We start from the raw sequence: 21,800 nt of genomic DNA, 5'->3' as shown, positions 1-21,800 counted from the left end.
GTTGATGTCATTGCACCAAATTTCTCTGACTCTAAATTCGAGCTGTAATCTGGAGTCAACAATGGGCACCTATGGATAGACTCACCCCCCACCATATGAATGTGAAAGTTCAACCATCAGCTTCGGGCTGTAAACAGAGGAGCACCTTCTTTCAATGCTCATTTGAGTAAGAGTGAAAAAAGGTGGAGAGATATTAGGGGGAAACGTTGAGAGAGAGATTGGTGGCACAAGATAGCGATCTTGTACTGTTTGATTTGATGGGGAGCCAGTTCAAGGTTCCGAGCGAAGCCATGGAGCCATATGGCTGCACCGAATGCCCAGGGCAGCACGTGACAGTTTGGTTTTGAAGCCACTGATGTCCAAGTAAGGATGATGCTGCAACAATCAACGCGAGTGCTGACCACGTGGAAAGCTCGAGTGTTTGTGGTGGCTGTAGTAAACATAGGGTGTCTTTATTGCGTTGACGTGGTTGTCGAGTGAGTGGAGTCCGAGGTGATAATGAGGATTTTCAAGAGATTTGAGAGACTGATGGTGGGGCCATTGATGAGTTGAATTTGAGGGAGCGACACTGTCGTGAGCCGTGGCTAGATTTTGTCTTATTGCACTGTTTATGTTCATATTTTTACATGACAAAGTGTCTTAGAGATGTTTGTAGTATTTAGATGCTTTATACATTTTATTATCTTCAATATTTCCTATAATGTGGTGCTGGCTGCATTGCCACCCATGCCAACCTTAACAAGTGGTTGCTATCAAAATTTGCCCCAACAGTTTTTACTTGCATGACGCACATCTACGTGTGTGACTCATGTAGTCGCAGGTCAATCTGAACTTTAAGTCTGAATGTCTTATACAAAAGTAAAGCAAAATAAATTAAGGCAATATAATAATTAAAGAGACAATAAAATCAGTGTTTAATTTGAAAACGTAATTCACAATTTTAGCGCAGATGTGGAACAAAGACTCATTGACGTGACATGATCGACAATCACAGTGACCTCTAGCTGGGTGGCTGGCAGAAAGGTTAAATGGTGCAGCGTTAATGAAGGCCACACTTATCTATGCAAATAAATGCATCAATCAGGCTGAACAATGCGAACTTAACTGCAATCGTTAGTAAATTTATTTTATATTTTAATTCCTTCCATCCCCCAAAGAGTTGATGAGAAAAATCCTTGCATACAACACAAAGGGATTGCGTCTATCACCAAGGCATAAAGGTCATGGTTGTGAAGCCCATAGCTTTCCTGATACAAGCACGGCCATGTCAAGTGAAGAACCGTATGGGCGTTTCAAGTAAAGCGCCTTGCAGAGCGGTTGTCAACTTGCATTATTTAATTATTTGCTAAATGTCACTAAAAAATAAAGCCTTTACGTCTGATAGTGTTGGTCGGGCGAGTTAGGTGTATAAATACAGGTACTCAGAGATCACAGCCATAGGTAGCTTGAAAGAGACTCCACACTTCGGCCACCCCAGTTGTACTCTTACGTTATTCGTTTTTATTTTTGAAATAAAACCCCTGAAATTAAATATCGGTTTTTTTTGGGTGAGCCTCAAATATCTAGCATTTAACAATTGTAAGAATTTGAGAATAAGAGATTAGGTGGTTGTTATTATTAGGTTAAAACTGTTTAGACACAAACATGAAGCTACTTGCCATCCTGGCTGCGGCGTGCATTGTGGTGTTGGCTGGACTGGACGGTGGCGCCGAGGGCGGTCGCCTTGGGGTGAAGCTGTGCGGGCGCGAGTTCATCCGTGCCGTGATCTTCACCTGCGGGGGCTCCAGATGGAGGAGAGGTTTGGCCCATGCACAACCTCATCGGCAATAGCACCGCAATGTCATTCGTATTGTCATCATCTTCTTCATTAGTTGGCTTCTGTCAGAGACGACGGGGCCGATTGAGATATTTCCACCTCTTTAGCATGCACCAGTTTCACGGCTTTCTTGTTCCCGTTTTTGTTTGAGATCATTTTTCACTTTGTCGATCTAGTGCATCTGTAGCTCCTCCTCTCGATCTTGTTCTGTGTGATTCTGTTGCAATGCCATGTCTGGTATTCTCTCTGGATCCAATCTAGACACACGTCCAAACCACCGGAGCCATCTCTTGGGCCTTCTCCAACAGTGTCGCTACCTTTTGCTCCTCTAATTGTTCTCTCTTTTTGCTCATTTTTTGTCATCATCGACAACTCCATGAGTAGAGTGGGAGTGATGATTCGCCACCCTCGCAATTCACCAATCGTCACAATTCTCATTTGCGTTTTGATTGGCGATTCTATTGTTTTTGCATTGTGGTGCAAGTAGTGGCTGCGTCATGTGACGCAAGTAAAACACATTGTACAATCGAAACGTGTTGCTGCAAACGCAATTAAATACGTCCATTGTGAAGTTGACTATACGTGTTGTTACACCCATAATAGCGGGGTCAATGTTGGCAAGAATTTCTTGAAAAATCGTGAGACTCATTGAGACTTAGCTGGGTAAACAAGCATAATAATATTGAAAATATTATTATAATATTGAAAATATTATTATATATTATATTATTTACTGTAACATTGATACCATCACCATTTACACTATTACCATCAACATCTGCAGCACTTATGAATACGTTCAAAATCGTCAGCAATGCCATTAACATTGCCATACAGCTACACCGACAAAATGCTAACATCATCAGCAGCAAAATCTCCAATAATTCAATTCAAAGGGGTAAAAGACAATGTCTATGCGGTAAAATCAACTAGTGGCCGATTGGTGTTGTTTGTATTCATTGCAGTGGTTACTGTCATTCATTCATAGAGCATACAAATGGGCAGAGCAGTGGCACGTGTGGTTAGTGAACTGCAATACATTCCCAGCGACCTGAGCTTGATTCCCAGCCATTGCTAATATCAGTGACAAGTGACAGCTGAACCAGTCTTGGGTCCTTTCTTTCAACCTGCACTGACCAGCGTGAAGTATAGTCAAATCTCCCAAGACCCACTAAGCATGGGGATGCCTTCCAGCAGTTTAATGATAAAGGGCTGTGAAATAACAGAAATTATATAACGACTAAATCCGATCACATCTGGAGATGCTCTACAGGGGTGGCTGGTAGCGGGGGTGGGGGCACAAGTGGTCGGTAATGGCCAGAGGTCGGCAACCTCTGACTCCAGAGCTGCATGCGGCTCTTTAAGGACCCCTTCGTGACCGTTATTTATATAAGACCACCATCTCATAATCACGTGCATTGTGGCTCTTGAAATATTGAGGGTTTTTTTACCGATTGTTATTTTGGTTGCCGACATCTGGTTATGGTGATTTAATGGGTTTGGGTTGGGAAGGAGTAGTGGAGGGTGTGAAACACAGGTGAGGACTACAGAGGGCAGAGGAAGCCACTGGAGCTATATGCACTTTTAAATGTAGATTGAAAACGAATTTCTTTAGAACTGCTTCATGTGTTTAGTTTGATCTCCTTCCCTGCACCTCTGATTAACGCGGTTGGCTACGTACGGTGCGAAAGAAGTTCAACACACATACATCGGAAACAATGTACAGTATGAGGGCATTCATAGTTAATTGGGAGATGACCATAAAACGCATGCTGAAGTTGAGGCGCAATGTGAGAAGAGACGTAGATGTGAAACTGAGATTGAATAGCCTAGAACTCTGCAGGGTAATTAGGAAATTGATAAAACAAATCAGAGAACACAACACAAACATGACACAAGATGTCATGTTTGATATACCCAATTCATTATTTTATCATAATAGGAGGTAAAAACTTACTTCAAGAACTACATACCTATTGGCCTATTATTGTGTATATATATACAGTAAATTGCTCATGAAGGTCATCTGGAACAGAATAACAATACAATTCGAGGCCATTCATCCCCAATTGCAATCATGGATAAGGTAAGGTTTCTAAGCTTTCGGCTACATTCTACAAATCACATTATGGTAAAGTTTGAATTACCATTGTGCCTGCCTGGCCTTGTAGACTATGAAAAAGCATTCTACTTTGATGCAATAATTTATATTTGTAAGGCGGATATCATCCGTAGCTCCCTATGTGCCAGTGCAGTCTTCAACGCAGTCACAAACCCAGGTCTATAAAAAGTTTTTAAGTAATATAAACAATTTACAAAACCAGAAGAGCAGCACGAAGATTATATGGAAAAAGTACCAAAAGACGCACAAGCAATGATACGCTTTCACCAAATGTATTCCCAGTGACAGAAGCTATTCATGGGAATGAAAAATAACACTGAACGTTTCCGATTTTCTGACGAAATGGTCGTTATTATGTCCAATGGAAATTAACCGCAGGAGATCCTTAAATAATCAAACAAACAACAGTTAAAGTAGGGTGCAGGATAAATACAGATTGAGCAAAACAGAGGTCATGTACAATCTATCATGGTCAAAATTGGAAAATACAAAAATATTACGTGCACCAAGGACAGCGATTGAAGGCAGACCAACATTTTAAAGATACAATAAAAAGGCGGACAAGGAGCAGATTGGAAAAGCTGAACTTTATGATGACAAGCAACATAGCAGTTTTTCAGTTTTCAGTTTCATTTATTTGGAATAATCCTGTACGCCATTCGGCTCTTGATTCGGGTGCAACCGCAACAAACAATAAAATCACACAATACTTTTCGATTTAAAGCTTTCGTGACTGCAGGGATTCATCTTCTTGGTTATTTCGGTAGTCACGTAGAAGGGAAATAATAAAATATATTTATTTTATTTCATTATTTCCTGTCACGTAGAAGGGAAATAATAAAATAGATATTTATTACTTTATTATTTCCCTTCTACGTGACTTTACCGAAAGAACCAAGAAGATTACACGATACATTTAAAATTTTCTCTACGCAAATTGAAACATCCCCTACAAAAATAATAAAATCTTCCAGAAAAAGCACCATTTGTTTATGCTGCGTACAAAAAAATCCCATTTTGATGTTAGATCACAATAACAATCATAATACAATATAGATTTCAATTTTAAGTATAACTCTATACTACATAAAAAAAATCGGCTAAACTAACCCTTTCTAGAAATTACTCAAATTGTTTTGCCTCACGACAGATGTGGAGCGTGTGTTCACAGGAAGTTCCTGTTTTTTATGCTAATGTTGGTCACGTGACCAGGAAGTGCCGATGTTAGATTTCCACTGTACCACGCGGGCGTCAGCCATTACACAGATAAGTCAAGATGGCGGCACGCATCGCATCTCAGTGAGATCACAGCTGCACTTGCCCATTGTGGGAGCTTAAGAAGCATTATCTGTAAGTTGTTTATATTCCTATAATATTGGAAATGCTGTTGTAATGTTGGAATGACTATTATAGCAATGTAAATGCCTTTATGGTGCCGTTAAGTTGTTGTAGTAAATACGAGGCCTAGTTAGTAACGAAGCCTGTGACTTTCCTTATTGTGGATGTTACTTGTGATTTAGTAGGTCGAGTCAGACTTGTGCCTATGTTGCGATCCTGAGAGTGATGACGAAGTATCTCATCCACAGTTTAGTGTTAAGTGTAATGCTGTACATTTGGGGTGCAGTGGGATGACTACACTATGTGCCTGTATGCAACGCACCAGCTTGTGCCTTTGTCTAGTTGTTCAGGGGTAATGTGGGGGCCTGGTCCTTCCAGGATCTATTGTTATCTGAGACAATGTTCTGATGCTGTGGTGTTCATTGTGTGGGTGTTTCCGAATTATAACAGATGCTGTATCTGTGTTTTCTCACCAGTTTTACCTGTTACAATCAATAAATGACGATCCGAGTTGGACGGTCATCCTGGCTCCGAGGGTTTATTGAACACATGGTTATCTACTCGACTAGCGGTGCAGCGCACGGCGAGGCCGAGATACAAATAATGCTATAAAAACAATGTAACAGTGATCATAAGAAATGTGATTGAAAGTTTACAATAGCGACATGCATAACATATATTACTAAACCTAGCATCTTCAGGATTTGAAGTTTTCGTGACTGCAAGGATCCATACTCTTTGGTTCTTTCGGTAAAGTGCAAAGAGAGGAACGTTCCCGATCGGTGCGCACTGCGATGACGTGATTCATAACCTGGAATTCAGCCAGCAGTGAGTAAACCCGGGTTCTCTGGCATAGTGACTTGATGGTCTGAACTTAGCTATCAATTACTTAAAAAAACAATCACAATATATTAGTTTTCCACTTGATTTGCATGAATATCAGTTGTAATAAATGAAAATATCGATTTCATTGGCACGCAACAATCTCATAGGAGATGGGGTGGGATAATGCACCCCCTGCTATGTGAAGGCAACACAGGATGCAAGAGAAAATATCCCTTGCGTGTGCGTACATCTCTGCATGTTGTTGTGAGATATTCAGCGGATGTTGCCGGTAGCTTAATGAAATAAATTGAAGGTAAAACATATATATAAAACTATATATCTTTTATATCATGGGACCTCCTTTGCCAGTACCAAAATATGATAATAGGGTTTTCCCCTTTTTTCTGGACACATGTTTTGTTGCCAGAAAAAAGGGGAAAAACCTATTATCATATGATGGTTCTGGGAAAGGAGTCCCATGATGTAAATGTTCACCCAGAGCTCTCATTACTCTGATAGTGCATTGTCTTTGGGCTGTACGCCTTTTGGTGTCCTCTGGTCTAACACCGTTTGAGACGAGGCTCAAAAAAAAACTGTCTCTGGTGTGGACTAGAGGCCGACCGAAACGGAATTTCTGGTTTCGGCCAAAACCGAAACCAGACCGAAAGATAAAATTAGACTTTCAGCCAAAACCGAAAGTTTAACTTCACTTTCAGCCGAAACCGAAATATTAACTACACTTTCGGCCGAAACCGAAAGTTTAATTACACTTTCGACCAATACTGAAACAGAAAGGTATATAACCGAAGTTACCGAACACAAGATTTATGAAATACTAGCTTTACTACCCGGCTTCGCCCGGGACTTGGATTCACCACGGTCTCCCCAGTGGCGATGTTGACATACCACACCACTTACTCGTTTGAGGCTGAGTCGACCTAGGGGAGGCCCAGGACCGGTTCAAATAATCGTCACCGGCCGTGAGCGGGAATCAAACTCGGGCCGCCGGGTTCGTAGCCTTACCATATTATTAAAAAGTGTGCCTTTCCGGGCCCTTCCCCCCTCAACCATTATATATACGGAGTGGTAGCTCTTGTAATCTCTCATTTACTTGATACAGCTGTCGTGGCTGTGACGGTTCCACCTGAAGACGGAAGCTTGTGTTGCCTTCGAAACGTCGTGATTTTTTATTTTCATTTTATTTTACTTTTATTAATTTTAATTTCAATTTTTTACCTACGTGACTTTACCGAAAAAAACTAAGAATATGAATCCTTGCAGTCACGAAAGCTTCAAATCTAAAACCTATTAATATATATTTTTTAATGCAATGTGCGGCATTTCAAGAAAGCACAGCACAATAAAAATTCCCTGAAGCATTCTGACAAAAAAACTAGAAGATAAACGACACTTCTCTGAATGTAAACGAGATGAATTCAGTCTGTGATTCTTGTTATTACAAATAATATTTTATTTTTTTACAAAAAATGCCGAGATCAATGTTTTCCTTAAGCCAAGACTTATTACTGTGATTTCACAGTCGGAAGTGGTGGTCTGCACACAGCACACCAAGGTGAGTCTTCTCCACGGCATGTTCAAGGGGCTCTCAGAGGCCGCATACCAGAGACCACGTGTCCACTGCTCCTGTGTGAGCAAGGCTGCTCCTAATCTCTGCGAGGGTGCTGACAACACAGCATAGCAACACATGACACATTCCTATGACATAGTGGTTAGCACACTGCGCCATGGCGCTGGCGAGCTGGGTTCTATCCCTTTGAACCCAGCTCGTGTGACATCCCACACTCACTCGTGTGATGAAGTATGGCCAAAAATATACACGACCGACACAGCATGGGGAGGCTTCCATCCAGCAGTAGATTCATAAAAGGCTGTGTAGTTATTCTGAGACATTTGGACTTGTACACTGTACGTATGTGTGTGCGCACAAGTGTCGTGGTAGTGAAGTGGTTAGCGCACTGCGCTACAAACCCGATGATCCCAGTTTGATTCCCGCTCACGGCCAACACCAGTGGCAACTATCTGAACCGGTCCTGAGCCTGCCCCTAGGTTGACTCGGCCTCCTATAAGTATCCAGGGTGATGCATCACATCAGCACTGGGGAGACAAAGGTGGCCAGGTGTGGTGCTGGTGACCCACCCCCCATGTACAGTTCAGGCCTGAATATGCGCTTGCTAAACAACACTTGCCCCAACAGTCTGCTGAGACCACACGGGGGTATGTCCTTGTTTTTTTGCAGACACCTCCACTCGGGGCGACACCTCGGACGAGTTTGATCCCCGGTCCCTGTGGGGCGAGTCCAGCTCCCTGCAAGCGGAGGGCCTTGAGGCGGCCGCCTCTCCCTCCGGGGACCCCGAGCCTGGGGCTCCCTGGCGTCACCTTCCTGGGCCCCGGGGCCTGCAGCGCGGAGACAGGGCCACCAAAGCAGGCCTCGCGTCTGTCTGCTGCCACTGGGGCTGTTCCAAGTCGGACATCAGCACCTTATGTTGAGAGCTGACGTGGTTACCAAGCGCCCCGTTCCCTGTCTCTTAAGGGTTACGTCCTGTGATTAGAGGCAGGGTTCTATCTTGTGGGACGAGGGGATGAGAGGGTGGTTGGCTCGAGTGACGGGGGGGGGGTGTCAGCTGTCAGCGGCTGGCGCTTAGGCGGTACCCGGAGAGCCACGCTTTCGCACTCCCCGCTTTTTCTGTAGCAACATGCCACTGTGTAAACTACTGAAGTGAGAGAAAAACACGTGAATCGGGAAATGAGTTGTAAGTGTCGTGATTGATTAGTGTCTTCGCTCAATGAGAGTCCGTGCCTATTTCCGTTGCGGCTCTGAGACAGCATTGATGCATTGCGCGTTTCAAGTGTCGGTTACCGTGGTGAGAATGCAAACAAATGCAGTCTCATGCTTCCCTCCTCTTGTATGCCAATTGTCATAACAATGGATGGTAACTGTCTTTCTGTGTAACGCCACTCCCACCCAAGCAAGCACTCAATAAAAAGACAACTTTAAAATGTCTACTGGACTTGGCGGTTTGTGACATATATCTATCTGCAGCGACACTCATCTTATTCACAACCACGTGGAGCAGTGCATTGTGACACAGTTGTACCAGCTATGCAACCTATAATTTACTCCCAAAGTGCCTTATGCAATGAGGACTTATAATACATGTAGGAGTGTAAATGTTTTGGTTGGTGTAGGAATGTGATTCGTATTATATAGGTGGGCGAGGCGTGACGGAAGTGGAGAGAAGCAAAGCTGTTCCTGCATTGGCCGGCCCTGGCTGGTGAGCGAGCAGGGCCCCGATGGGGGACAACGCCGAGCATCAGGAATTTGTTAAAGATCAGCAACACATTGCTCTCTAGAGTTTGCAGATGTACTGATATAATTCTTTCTGAGAATAGGCATTGAACAAAGACAGCAATGGAGTGCAATTTGACGAGAAAGTCCTGGAAATGACAGCGTGTTTAGGGACCACGTGACTTGGAGATCAACCGACGGTGAAGTTGACTTCTTCACATATTCTTATTCGCAGCTGCAAAATGAATATTCATCTGAGCATTCCAATAGTAAAATGGCCTTGGGCCACTAATATCTTGAACAAATTCAGAGCGGGCACCTCTAGGAGCATCAATTTGAATTTAACCCAGCCCAGCTTGGATCTTCGTGCCAACACAAGGCCAAGAGACACCTTTCATCATTTCCTTTCCTCCTATACAGTTTACATATACTCTATGCAGAGAATTGTCACATCAAGAGTTATGTTTAGAAACCAATTTTATTCAACTATGTCTGTCATTCCTAAGCACAAAAAAAACGGGCAGCCCTTAAACTAATGTATAGTCTTAAAATGTCAAGACTTATTAGGTAAAGCTATGTTGCACATTGTAGAAGTATGCATGGACACGACACAGGAAACACTTGTACTTCAGGAATTTGGACAATTCCTGGAGTTTATCGACCATGTGACGGCAGAATTCGGGGTGTGTTTACAATGGGACCAAGTTGGCTGAAGCTGGCCGGGTGTGAATATCGCAGTGCGCCGAGTCGGCTCACACCGCGAGCCTCCGATGGGATGAGCTGAAACTACTGAAGCCTCCTGTTGTCGCTCAATTCGAGGTGAAACATTCGCCTCGGCTTCTCTTTACGACAATCTTATGGCCTCTCATTAAGACATCGGAAATAAGTTAACAGGAAAATGTAGGAATAACAAGTAACTCAAATTTACATGTAGCTTCGAATCTGATGGTAAATGTTAACATCGCCATAATAGTGCACTGCGCTAATTAAGAGCTGAAGTGCCTTTAAATGACTTCTCATTTTTGTGTGACCCCTAAGCAGCCCTGCTCAGTGCATGGTAAAGTTACACGGCAAAACCTTTCTGGACTTTAAATGTTCACATCGCATAAACCATCTTATGTTCAAACACTGCAACGTTGTTAACGATTTTCAACAAAGCTGTACATTTCCGAGCCATTATGGCCAATTCACAGCAGGGAAGAAATGCCTCAAACCTGATCCCTGCTCTCCCCTCTTTCTTTGACGGCCTGGCCCAGGTTTCGGCAACCTGCGGCTCTGGAGCCACACGCGGCCCTTCAAGGACTGCTTCATGACGTTATTAATTAAGTACCACAATGCTTTGCGGCTCTTGAAATATTGAGGTTTTTTTTTTTTACCGAATTCGAAAAATTTACTCTTATTTTGGTTGCCGACCCCTGGCCTAGCCAAAGAGCTCAATTGAACCAGGCACGACACGTTTCCTGCTCAGCCTATGTCAAAAAAACAAGATAAAAACAAGTATGCATGTAAACTAAGGGGTGTATATTATTTACATCATGAAGATTAACTTACCCAGTTTGATTGACATCTCTGCACAAACCCATGTTGACATTTCACCACGAGCCTGGTCAACGACGTGTGACCTCATCCGCACGGCCGCGAGAGGTCTCAACATGAATCTCGACAAAGTGGTTAATTGCAGAAATCCATACAATGCTATTTCTCCGGTATTGCAGTCCATGTTTAATGGACAAATACCATCTATATGGCATGATTTGAACTCGTGGTATTGCAGGAAAGTCAAATCATATGAGGGCGCTATAGTGCTCCAATATAATCAAACATTTAACTGCCACTAATAACATAATTTTAACTATTTATATTTACCTAAAAAACGAAATTCAAATAATTTTCGAGGGTTATGAATGGCATGATTGGCAAAGTCTATGTGGGAAACAAGATAGGGGAGGTGAAGATTCGGATGAAAATCCCACTGCATACAGCGGGCGTCCTTTCAAGGCCCCACCACCACATTACCCTGCGTGCACGCAGCCGGTCTCATATACACGACATTCCAGCATCCTTATCACATACGGATTGCAATTCGATAATCACAGACAACGCATAACCAACCCTTCATTTTAATATTCCCACCAAGAGCTGCCTGCACCTTGCAAGACACAATTTAACCCTCGATAATTATTCCAATTTCCTAATAAGCTTAATATGCATGTCTAACACATTGCATTGTTCTGTTGCAAACACCCTTTTAAAATTGTAGCCAGTATGGTTGAACTATGTAAACGTCAATGACTGGGCTGAAACTATAAAACTCCCCGTACTTAGGAACATTAATGGAGTGCTGTGACACAGGATTTAAATCCAGAAACCACAGCATTGCCAATAGTCCAACATGGGCATCAGACTCCTATGCTCACTATTATGAGAGTAGTACTTTTGTCATGAAAGCCTCAGCCCAAAGACTCAGTTTCAAGTGTCATCCTTGGGGATGTTTAGCCAATTCTTTCCGTGACGATTATTTTAGTACATGGGGGGAAACCCGAGCTCTCAAGGAGAAATCCCAGGCATTTCAATGAATAACACTGAAGCTCCATCACACTGAGGCAGGCTGAAACCTACTTGTAGTCTTGCTTAATAAGGTACCAACATCATTGCTCTGTGGGTGGGGGTCTTACACAGGTCAATATATCTGTTTGTAAAAAAAAATCTAAAATATCTAAAAAATGTCTGCTTATTCAAAATGCTCATATCCAAGTTAGGAATTCAACCGAGAGCTTTGATTTGTGCTACAAGTATTGGCGGTGGTGTTTACGCGTTCATGTAGTGGCACGCATCGCCACGTTTCGCATCTCGTGCGTCACACACCAATCCCAACAATGCCAACGACAGCGGCATACAATACAATGCTAAAACAAATATAGGCCATAAAACTCACTTCATTATTTAAACTCAAGAATGTAGTGGTCAAATATTGGCATCAATTAGCTTACTTTTTCGTCAATTGACTGTAATAAAATATTATAATAAAATATTGTTTATGTTTTACGCACTGAGCAAAAGCATAGCATGATGTGTGTAGCCAAGAGAGCCTTGGGCTCAAGACACGTTCAGAAATGGTTTGCGCATGAGTATTTCTTAATTTATAATAAATTCCTCTATTATGTTTATCCAATTGATATCAATATCATGAGACAAAGCTTCCATTTGCAACTCCCGTGGAGCACAGTATTTTAGGAATGGGCCCGAGGAAGGTGATATCACAGAACTACGTCTGAGATGCCTTTATGACCTATCCTCACTGCACTTCCCTGCAACTCCCTGCTTTCGAGATTTTTGTTGCATGGCAGGCAGAAAAATATATATTTTGAATCCTTATCACTGGATTGTAGCCAAATTCCAAGAAAACACAAATAGGGTGGATGGGCTTTTGTGCAGTCATTGGTCTCCGTGGTGATACCATGAACTTATTACAACACTTTAAAATCCGGTTTAAACACAGGCGGCTGAAAAAAACGCATTCAGAGCCAGATCTTAGGAGTGCCAGCTTAGTGCCCTGATCCTAAGCTACCCCCCCCCCTAGCCACCTCTTGTAAGAGTAATCCTCAATGTCGAGGGAAAAAAACCCAGTCAATCTGTGCACGATCAGCGACCTCGAATTTCTTTACTGCACCACCATGCTTCCCACGGGCGTGGGTACCGTGCACTACCACCTCAGAACGATGCACTGAATCTGACCTCTAAATCACCTGACAGGTGCGCATCCCCACCCACACCTGGCCATACACAGTGACAATATGAGCAACTTGTGCATTTGTGATTGGCGAGTCTTGTTGGTACAACACTACTCACTCGCTGAGCACGTGACATTATGAGCCTGGTTCACTAGAATAGGCAAATATAGTGAAGATACCGCCCCCCCCACCGTTCCATGCATTTGTTCAACAATGTTACGTACGAACTCAACAGATATAATTTGCTACTGCCAGGAGTACATTATGCTGCTGTGATCATACACAACTGTGTGTTTATTTGTACTATTGCCATTGAGAGTAGTTTTGGGATCTTCCTACAGAAAAGACAACCCTGGAAGTGAAATCTCATTCACTCAACACCCCTGAAGGTTCTATCTTACCACAAGATGTACACAGCTTACTAGTTGTGAAGATTGCTAAGTTGTTTGTTACGCGTCTTAAGTGGAAAATCAGCCCGCAGTTGAGTTTATACTCAATTTAGTCCAACACCAAATGCAATAAAATAATTTCGTGCAGTTACTGGTGAATGGGCCAGGTTGACTATGAAACTCACAATACCGGGCAGTGTGGTTAACTCTTTGCTGGGGATTTGAATCGAGGATCTCAGCGCTTATGGCCTCACATTCTCAAATGGGCTCACGAGCTTATTGAGCGATCCAGCCACCCCCTGGCAATGATTTGCAGTTTTACGTGTGTGTGTATGTGCTATGAGTGTTACAACGAACCGGAAACGAGCTCCGCCGAGCCACGCGGAGCTGTGTTGGAGGCTCTTTAATGATGCCAATGCCACCCTCTAGCAGCAATGCTGCATCGAGGCAGGAAAACACCCATGACAATTATTCACAAAGCATCATCAGGTGGCCTCAAGACAGCAGACTGGAAAAGTAGGGGGAACAGGTAATGCTTCTGCCAGTCACCCAGTTTACTAAATAAACCTGTGTCTGTTCTGTGGTGTGCCAAAGAACCTATTTGACTCTCACATTGCCTCAAAGCTCATCTAAGTCACCTAACCTAGTACAAGCTCTGTAGTGGTGTTACTGTCACTAGTGGAAAAAGGTAGCTGTTGATGTGTGTATGAGAATATAATGCATGGGGACGTGTGTGAGCAGGTGGGTGTGCTTGTGTGTGCAAACGTTTAATGCGTGGGTATGTGTGTGTGAGCACCTATTAACGCAGGCACGACGCACAAAGGGGTGCAATGGCCAGCACTACACCTGACCACCTTCGCTTCCCAAGCTCTGATGTTTACATACCCACACTAGATACTCATGTAAAACTGAGTTGACCGAGGCGAGGCCCAGGACCGGTTCAGATATTCGCTGTCACCGATTTTACCTGTCAGTCGGAATCCAATTTGGGTCACCAGGTAAGTAGTGCTCGTTGATAACCAATACACTATCACTCCTCAATAGGTGCTTGCTAATAGTAGTTATCTCAACAGCCTATGTAAGCAATGTGTGGGACATTTGTCTTTGTGTGTGTAATGTGTGGGTACATGTGACTAATATGAGTGCGTTTGAGTGTATGTGTGAGCGTGAAATGCATGAGTATGTGTTCGTGAGTGTATTTTGTGTGTGAGAATGTGTGTGACAGTGTAGCAGTTAGCGCGCTGCGCGACGAACCTGGCCACCCGAGTTTGATTCCCGCTAATGGCAAACAACAGTGACGATGATTCGAACCGGTCCTGGGCCTCCCCGAGGTCGACTCACCATCATATGAGTATCTGGTGTGGCGTGTAAACATCGCCACTGGGGAGACAGAGGCCGCCGGGCGAGATGTTGGTCACCCTCCCCCTCGTGTGCCGTGCCGGCCTCCATAGGTGCCCGCTAATAGCACTCGCTCCTACAGTCTGTTAAGGCTATATGGAAGATCTCTGTCTAGTGAGTGCACGTGTGTGAGTGCGCGTGAGAGTGCGTGCGTGTGTGCAAGCGAGCACGTGCCCTCAAGCGTGCGAGTGCCGTGCTGCGCTCGGCCCCGCCTGTGCGTGCGACTGTTTGGCTCGGCGCGCGCTCGTGCTCTGACGCTGGCATGCGAGGAACGACTGCGTGGGGCCAGCACCACCGCTCGCACCCCCAGCCCGACTCCCCTTTGGCAGACCGATCCCCTACACGCACACACAAAAAGGTCCCCATTGCAGGGTCAGGCAATGCTCTACTCTGTGGCTCCCAACCTTGCTGGACCCACAGATTGCCACAGCACACAGATGCATTTGTCAACATTAAAACTACCCTAATAGGGATGTAAAATATTAACAAAAAATCCATAAAAAGTTTATCTTGCTTTTTACTGGCTCACAATAAATATCAACGGTAGCACAGGCCAAGACCAGACACCCGTGTGCACGCAGCACAGGCCAAGACCAGACACCCGTGTCCATGCAGCACAGGCCAAGACCAGGCACCGGTGTGCACGCAACACAGGCCAAGACCAGACACCCGTGTCCACGCAGCACAGGCCAAGACCACTACTATGGACCACTGCTATGGCAGGGAGCACAGCTACTGATCTCAAGCCAAGGTGGCCTAAAACAGGCCAAGAACAGGTTTAGACACCATATGCCACCGACGCCGCACGCATGAGGCATGTACCTTTATCTGTATTATGGGGTTTGCCCTCGCGTAATCTGAAAAACCCGGTAATTACTTATTTTACAAAGTGGAAAATGTGGCTCTCTAGTGGCTACAGGGTTTACATGAACCGATTTCACACAACACGGATCACAGGCAAAAGAACGTCATGTGTGCTGCGAGTGAGTGGGGGAGTAATCATCACTCACCATATTGTACCAAGCGCTGACAATGAGCTTCTCCTCCTGCTCCCGCAGCTGCCGTGTCTTTTCGCACTCGCGCTGCAAGAACGTCCAATCACACACAGACACTAAACATTGATGATAATCCACATTCCAGCACTAACACGCTCTAGTCCAACGGTCCATAACCTGCAGCTCCGGAGCCGCATGCGGCTCTTTCAGGACAGCAGTGTGGCTCTTGAAATTCGCAAAAAATGTCTCTTCTCGCTATTTTGGTTGCCGATCCCTGACCATAGAAATCCAGTTCATCATGGGAGTCCAGTTTACCATGAAAGTCCAGTTTACCATGGAAGTCCAGTTTACCATGGACGTCCAGTTCATCATGGGAGTCCAGTTTACCATGGGAGTCCAGTTTACCATGGAAGTCCAGTTTACAATGGAAGTCCAGTTCACCATGGGAGTCCAGTTCACCATGGGAGTCCAGCTCACTATGGGCACGGGTTGGCAACCTGCGGCTCCGGAGCTGCATGTGGCTCATTAAGGTTTGTTTCGTGACATTATTGATTAAGGACCACCGTCTTGTATTCACACGCATTGCGGCTCCTGAAAGATTGAGGTTTTATTACCAAATTAGAAAGAAATGGCTCTTCTTGTTGTTTTGGTTGCTGACCCCTGCTCTAGTCTGACATTAGTACACTCTGATTAGTACACTAGTTTACCCAGGAAAGCCTCACTAAGTCTAAACCCTCTCAGGAGGGTACTGTTAAATTTTTGTAGTCGGGGGCCGATGGTTTTAACATATTTCTTGATTAATTTGCAAGAAGTTGTTCAAATTTGAACTGTGACACCGGCACACAATGGCATACTCTTCTGCCATTAACATCTTAGTATCCAGTCATCCTCGCAAATGCAGCTGTCAGGTTGTGCTCAACTTCAGACTTCACCTAAATTGAGCACAGATGCACTTGCCACTCACTGGAAACTAAACATCCAACCAGCTCGGCCCAAACCCAAGCAGGACACAGGTCGGTCTCTTTCATCTACGCAACCGTGATGCCAACAAAATACTCAAGATCACCTGGACTGGCGTTCCCATCACTCACTTCACCAGCACAGTCTACCTTGGAGTGACCCTTGGACCGCACGCTCTCCTTCAAGAGCCACATCGAGAAGACTAAAGGAAAAGTCAGCTTCCCGAAACAACATAATCCGCAAGTTTGTAAACTCAACATGTGGACTGCGCACAGCCACAACCAAGACCTCAGCATTCACCCTAAGCTGCTCCAACGTAGCGTGCGCCTGCCGCGTCTGGGAACTATCAGCCCACGCAAGGAAAATATACATTCTGACCTGCCCCTACCGGACACCTATGAAAAAGAGCTTTATAGCGCTTCGGATTTCTCCAGTATAAATAAATATTCCCATTCTGATACCCTGCGCTCATCACAAGCTGCTTCAAACCCACAAACTTCAACAGCTAATACATCAGACACCGTCTTAGAACAGCACAGGCACTGAACAACAAAGACAAATGTCCCCCCAATAGCCTTAACAGACTTTTGGGGCAAGTGCTGTTAGGGAACACCAATGAAGGCCATCACAGTACACAAAGGGGTGGGTGGCCAGTACCACGCCCGACCGCTTTCGTCTCCCCAGTGGCGATGTTTACACACCGCAACAGGTACTCATTTGAGGCCAAGGGAGGCCTAAGACCAGTTCAGTTTACCCTCGCCACGTGGCGGTGCTCCACATAACCAGCGCTGCCAGCTGCTGCTGCGACTATGGTGGCGAGAGGCAGCCTGCGTGACGCCTCCTGCACTGCCCACTGCTCAAGGAAGGCCCCCTGCAGTGTGCAAGGTCTCGCAGCAGGCGACCTGCGAGTGCCGAAATGTCCTAGTCACGCAGGACATTCGACTTTAGGGGACTGACACAAAGAGAAGAATAAACCTCAAAGGATCTTTAACGTCCACTATTTTAGAGTTAATACATCCGCAGTTTTTACTTGTATGGCGTGCCAGATTCGAACCTCCAACCTCAGCAAAAATTTATTTAAAATCAACAAAGTGTTTAACGTTGGTGCTATCATTGATTCTGACCTCTCTTGTACCTCTCAACTCTGCAGGATCTCCAACCAGTGCTTCTCAGGCATTTTAATTGGCAGTCCCCCAATCAAGGCCACTGGTCTCCACGCCCCTCCCTCTCTAATCCATCCATGGCACTCGCACATCTCTACTATGTTGCACAAGTTGCTCAAACACATCGATCAACGTCTGTGGACGTCCCCTCTGGTGAGTTCCCTCTTTTGGCTGCCACTCCGTCTCGACCACGAGCCACCATCCCTTTTCTCAACGTGTTCTTCCCAAGCCCATTTATTACTTTAATTATCGTGCAATGTTAAACATCCCTGAATGCCCCTTTTCCTATCTTAAAATAAAATATCAAAACAAATTTGCAAAGAAGTTGTTAACTCTTGGAAAGAGGCACCTCTCTCTGTGCTGATCATTGCCTGGTGGCAGTTTTGGCTAAGAGCCAAAACCTATTTTAGCTTAAATCTTAATGTGGTGGCAGCTGCTGCGGAATTATTCACGCGTCGAAAACAATATCACACTCAATAGCGACACTAGCGGTACACAGAACTACATATGTTGGGATATCCCTATGATACACTCCATTTTCGGCTCAATCTTGATTGAGTGGAGGATGTAGTAACACATCATTGGCCTACAGAAGGCATCGGAGTGCTGTATTATTTTATTCTGGAAAGATATCCATGCCACAGCCGGTGCGCCCTCATGAAATGCCACTGTCCTACCACCTGTGACACCACATCTCCTGAACTGTGCGAGTCCTACTGCAAAGACCTCAATGCATTTGTTTTTGACAATATACTACTCAACTCTTACTTCTACATCCTAATTAAATTCCTCATCACAAAACGGCAGATTATCAAAACTCCTGCCACCAAAGGTTTCATCTGTACCCACAAATGTGACCACATCACTCCAATCCTAGATTTCCTTCACTGACCCTCTTTCCAATTGTGGATTAATTACAAGAACGCATTCATCACGAGACTGCATCATGGACACGCCATCGCCTGCCTCTACCCTCATTTTGCTCTAGTCTTGTCGCCATCCCCTCAACTCCAGAGGCCGCGGCCGGTGAAGCCATCCCAGTTACTCCCCACTCAGACTCAGTTGGTTGCCACTCCTCCTCTGCTGTCCCTACTGCCGAATTCCCTCCTCGTTGTCATTGATTAAAGTCCTTTAATCAATGACACCAACTCTTAGTAGGAGATTGGCAGCTACGGTTCCCCATCCTTCCTGTCCTCCGCCCTTCTCAAGCATTTGTTTGCCTTTAGACTACCGCACTCCTCGAAACAACAATTCCACATTGGTCCTCATCCACCCCTTGTTATTCTTCCGCTTTTGATTCAACGTATTTGTGCAGACTCGTATGCCACGCAACAATTTGAACGTTTTGTTCCATTGCCCTCATGGTTCATATCCAGCCAAGGTAGAGTGGCAAGGCTCAGTCGTGAAGTTGTGAATTCAAATCCTGGTCAACGTTGGCTCTGCCTCATCATGACCCACATCACCACCATCCCTCCAGGACAGCTAACAAGCACCACCTAGTGGGGATTTTAACCTCTTAGGAAAAGCTTATGTTCATTTGAGCAAAAGTATAAATTTATTCACGCTACAAGCAAAACACGTGAGGCTTATGGATGTTATGTCACGAAAAAAAAACGTGTTGACCTTAATGGACTTGACTTGTTTTGGCTTTGAAAAATCAAAGCCAAAACAATCCTAAATTACATTAGCCATTATTGATTCCCGTTATACAATTGTGCCGTCCAGATTAATAGATGTATTCCAATCAAATGCATTAATTTCAAAATTAACGTCTGATCAGCACACAAAGCGATTGAGAAATCACAATTATTCCCAGTTGATCAAATCATCCGTGCATGGGGCTGTGTAGGGGACCCCCCTTAAGCTCCACGCCACCCAATCAAGAGGCAGTCACACTCCTCATTGCGAAGCAAGACGTTCATCCAAGCAGGTGCTTGGCGGACTCTGGCATTCTTATCAACCTACCGTCCCCTTACTCTTTGGATGGTACGTAACAACCAGAAGTAATTTGTCTCTGTCTTGTTTAGAGTCCTGAAGATGTGAAAACATTGTAACAACACGACAGTGGGAAAATTTCAGATGGGATATTTATTCAGTCGAGTCGGAATCGCGGCTTTTCACGTCCATCATGTTCGTATTTTCATGTTTTATTTTCAAGTTTATTGAGTACATTTGTCATGACCAATTACAATTTAAAAATGACAAAAGGTGTGAAAAACCCATTGAGGTGTATTTATAATGTCTATGCAGGAAAGCCTTGCCAAATCTCCAGACTCTCCTCTAGGGGAGTCCTGATTGGAACATCCATTGTGAAGAACTTTCTCCTGTGGGAAACATCCAGACCCCCTGAGAAGGCTCATGGCATACACAGGGAGGAAATGCCCACTTTTCTTTACAGATATCTCGTCAGAAATCTACCTGATGTACTACAGATGTCACCCTCTTTAAAGCATTTATCACAGCACGTACAGTCAGCCATGAAAACGAGGCTTTGATAATTAACATGTGATCGCAGAACCTACCCACTAATGGTGCGAGAGCTGATGATCAAGGCTGCCCAGAGAAGCCACCTTGTTTGTCAGTCAGTCACAGCACTGACACAATATTCATCGCACTTAGGGGAGGCGGGCCTCATTCGGCCCGGATTAAACCAGACACCTATGGTGCTGATGATCAAGGCTGCCCAGATGTTTCTAGAGGCCTCAGGCAGACCGCCACATGGGGACTCCTAATTGAATTTCGATTTAAAGCTTTCGTCACTGCAGGGATTCATCTCCTTGGTTCTTTCGGTAACTCCTAATTGATCAGCGACGATAAAAAACAGGCCTGTTTTGGTGCCTCATGTTGAGGCCCCAGGAAAATTGGCCCATATCCTCCCACCTACCCCCTCCAGATAGCCCTACTAATGATGACCCATGTAAGACCTGACATTTAACAAAGATTAAACAATGAATACAAAAAACGGACTGCTATGAAACCAGCACTAGAGGGCATCATTAGTTCTAATACAAACCAGTGGCAACACATCCTGTGGACGAAGCAAGCTTTTTATTGACAACTCTGCAATACAAGAAATCTAATTTGCTTGTCGGTGGGTCAACCACAGCAAGGATTTGGGAAATTTGTCGCAAGTGATCAGATGGCGGAGGTGGGGAACAAAGGCTTAGAAGGCCAATGGTGACTCGGATGCAATGCCAATGCAGCTTTCAATTCATTGGGTACAGTCGATGAGGTCAAATGTCACCAGGTGACAGAGGCTTCAGGTTGCTCGTGCAAGTGCAGTTTTACCAAGGAGTGTAAGTTTAACTGCGAAATAATAATCTCGTTCGCAGATTGGGCTGGAATTTGCTTGATAGACGCAAGGGTGAATAACCTTGTCCTAGCTCGCGGCGGTCGTACCTCCAGGGAGTGAACCAGGTTGTCCTTCTGGCGGAGTTGGCTGCGAAGGGCTTGTAATTCAGTGGTTGTCATCGGGCTCTGCTTAGGGTCAAGGGTCTTGATGACCTGAAGGCCAGGGGTCAAGAGGTCAGTCACAGGCATTTACCAAGGACACAAATAAGCAAGCCAATGCAGCCGACCACCACTCATGCTTCATCTGCAATGTCTGATTCATAACACGTGTGCAGATGTATAGGATATATGCGTTGAATGTGTGGAGTGATATTTTAAAAATGTCATTGAAAACCACGTGAAAAGTTAACGCAACACAAGAAAAAAGCGAGTCTCATAGTGATACAAAAAAGTGGGGGAAATCCC

General features: G+C 44.6%; 2 protein-coding genes across 7 annotated transcripts in view; one reads left to right on the top strand and one right to left on the bottom strand.

Annotated features, from left to right (window-relative positions):
• Positions 1–1,644: 1,644 nt before the first annotated feature.
• LOC144733392 (relaxin-3-like) lies at positions 1,645–9,123 on the top strand. Of its 2 annotated transcripts, XM_078615298.1 has the most exons (3): positions 1,645–1,798; positions 7,642–7,674; positions 8,359–9,123. In XM_078615298.1, exons 1-3 carry the CDS (start codon positions 1,645–1,647, stop codon positions 8,607–8,609), a joined length of 438 nt encoding a protein of 145 aa, XP_078471424.1. In that variant the 3' UTR covers positions 8,610–9,123. The 2 variants fall into 2 exon arrangements, 1 of the variants encoding a protein (XP_078471424.1); XR_013588352.1 differs by lacking the exons at positions 1,645–1,798; positions 7,642–7,674 and adding an exon at positions 5,089–5,288 and having other exon boundaries at positions 8,359–8,466.
• Positions 9,124–9,867: 744 nt separating this feature from the next.
• Positions 9,868–21,800, bottom strand: part of LOC144733390 (protein Hook homolog 3-like) — an 81,836-nt gene continuing 69,903 nt past the window's right edge. For 2 of the 5 annotated variants that reach the window (XM_078615292.1, XM_078615293.1), the window contains exons 20-23: positions 21,444–21,548; positions 20,010–20,075; positions 15,937–16,008; positions 9,868–15,264 (exon numbers count right to left, since the gene is read on the bottom strand). In XM_078615292.1, coding sequence (XP_078471418.1) covers positions 15,103–15,264; positions 15,937–16,008; positions 20,010–20,075; positions 21,444–21,548 — 405 coding nt within the window. In that variant the 3' untranslated portion in view covers positions 9,868–15,102. Of the gene's footprint in view, positions 15,265–15,936; positions 16,009–20,009; positions 20,076–20,114; positions 20,369–21,443; positions 21,549–21,800 lie in introns of those variants that run through there. The other 3 variants (XM_078615294.1, XM_078615295.1, XM_078615296.1) reach the window with 2 other exon arrangements.

The sequence above is a fragment of the Lampetra planeri genome, chromosome 46 (genome assembly GCF_965212315.1).
Source record: "Lampetra planeri chromosome 46, kcLamPlan1.2.h2, whole genome shotgun sequence".
Lineage (NCBI taxonomy): Eukaryota > Metazoa > Chordata > Hyperoartia > Petromyzontiformes > Petromyzontidae > Lampetra > Lampetra planeri.
Note: the sequence above shows the minus strand (reverse complement) of the source record. Positions and strands in the feature narration are given on the sequence as shown.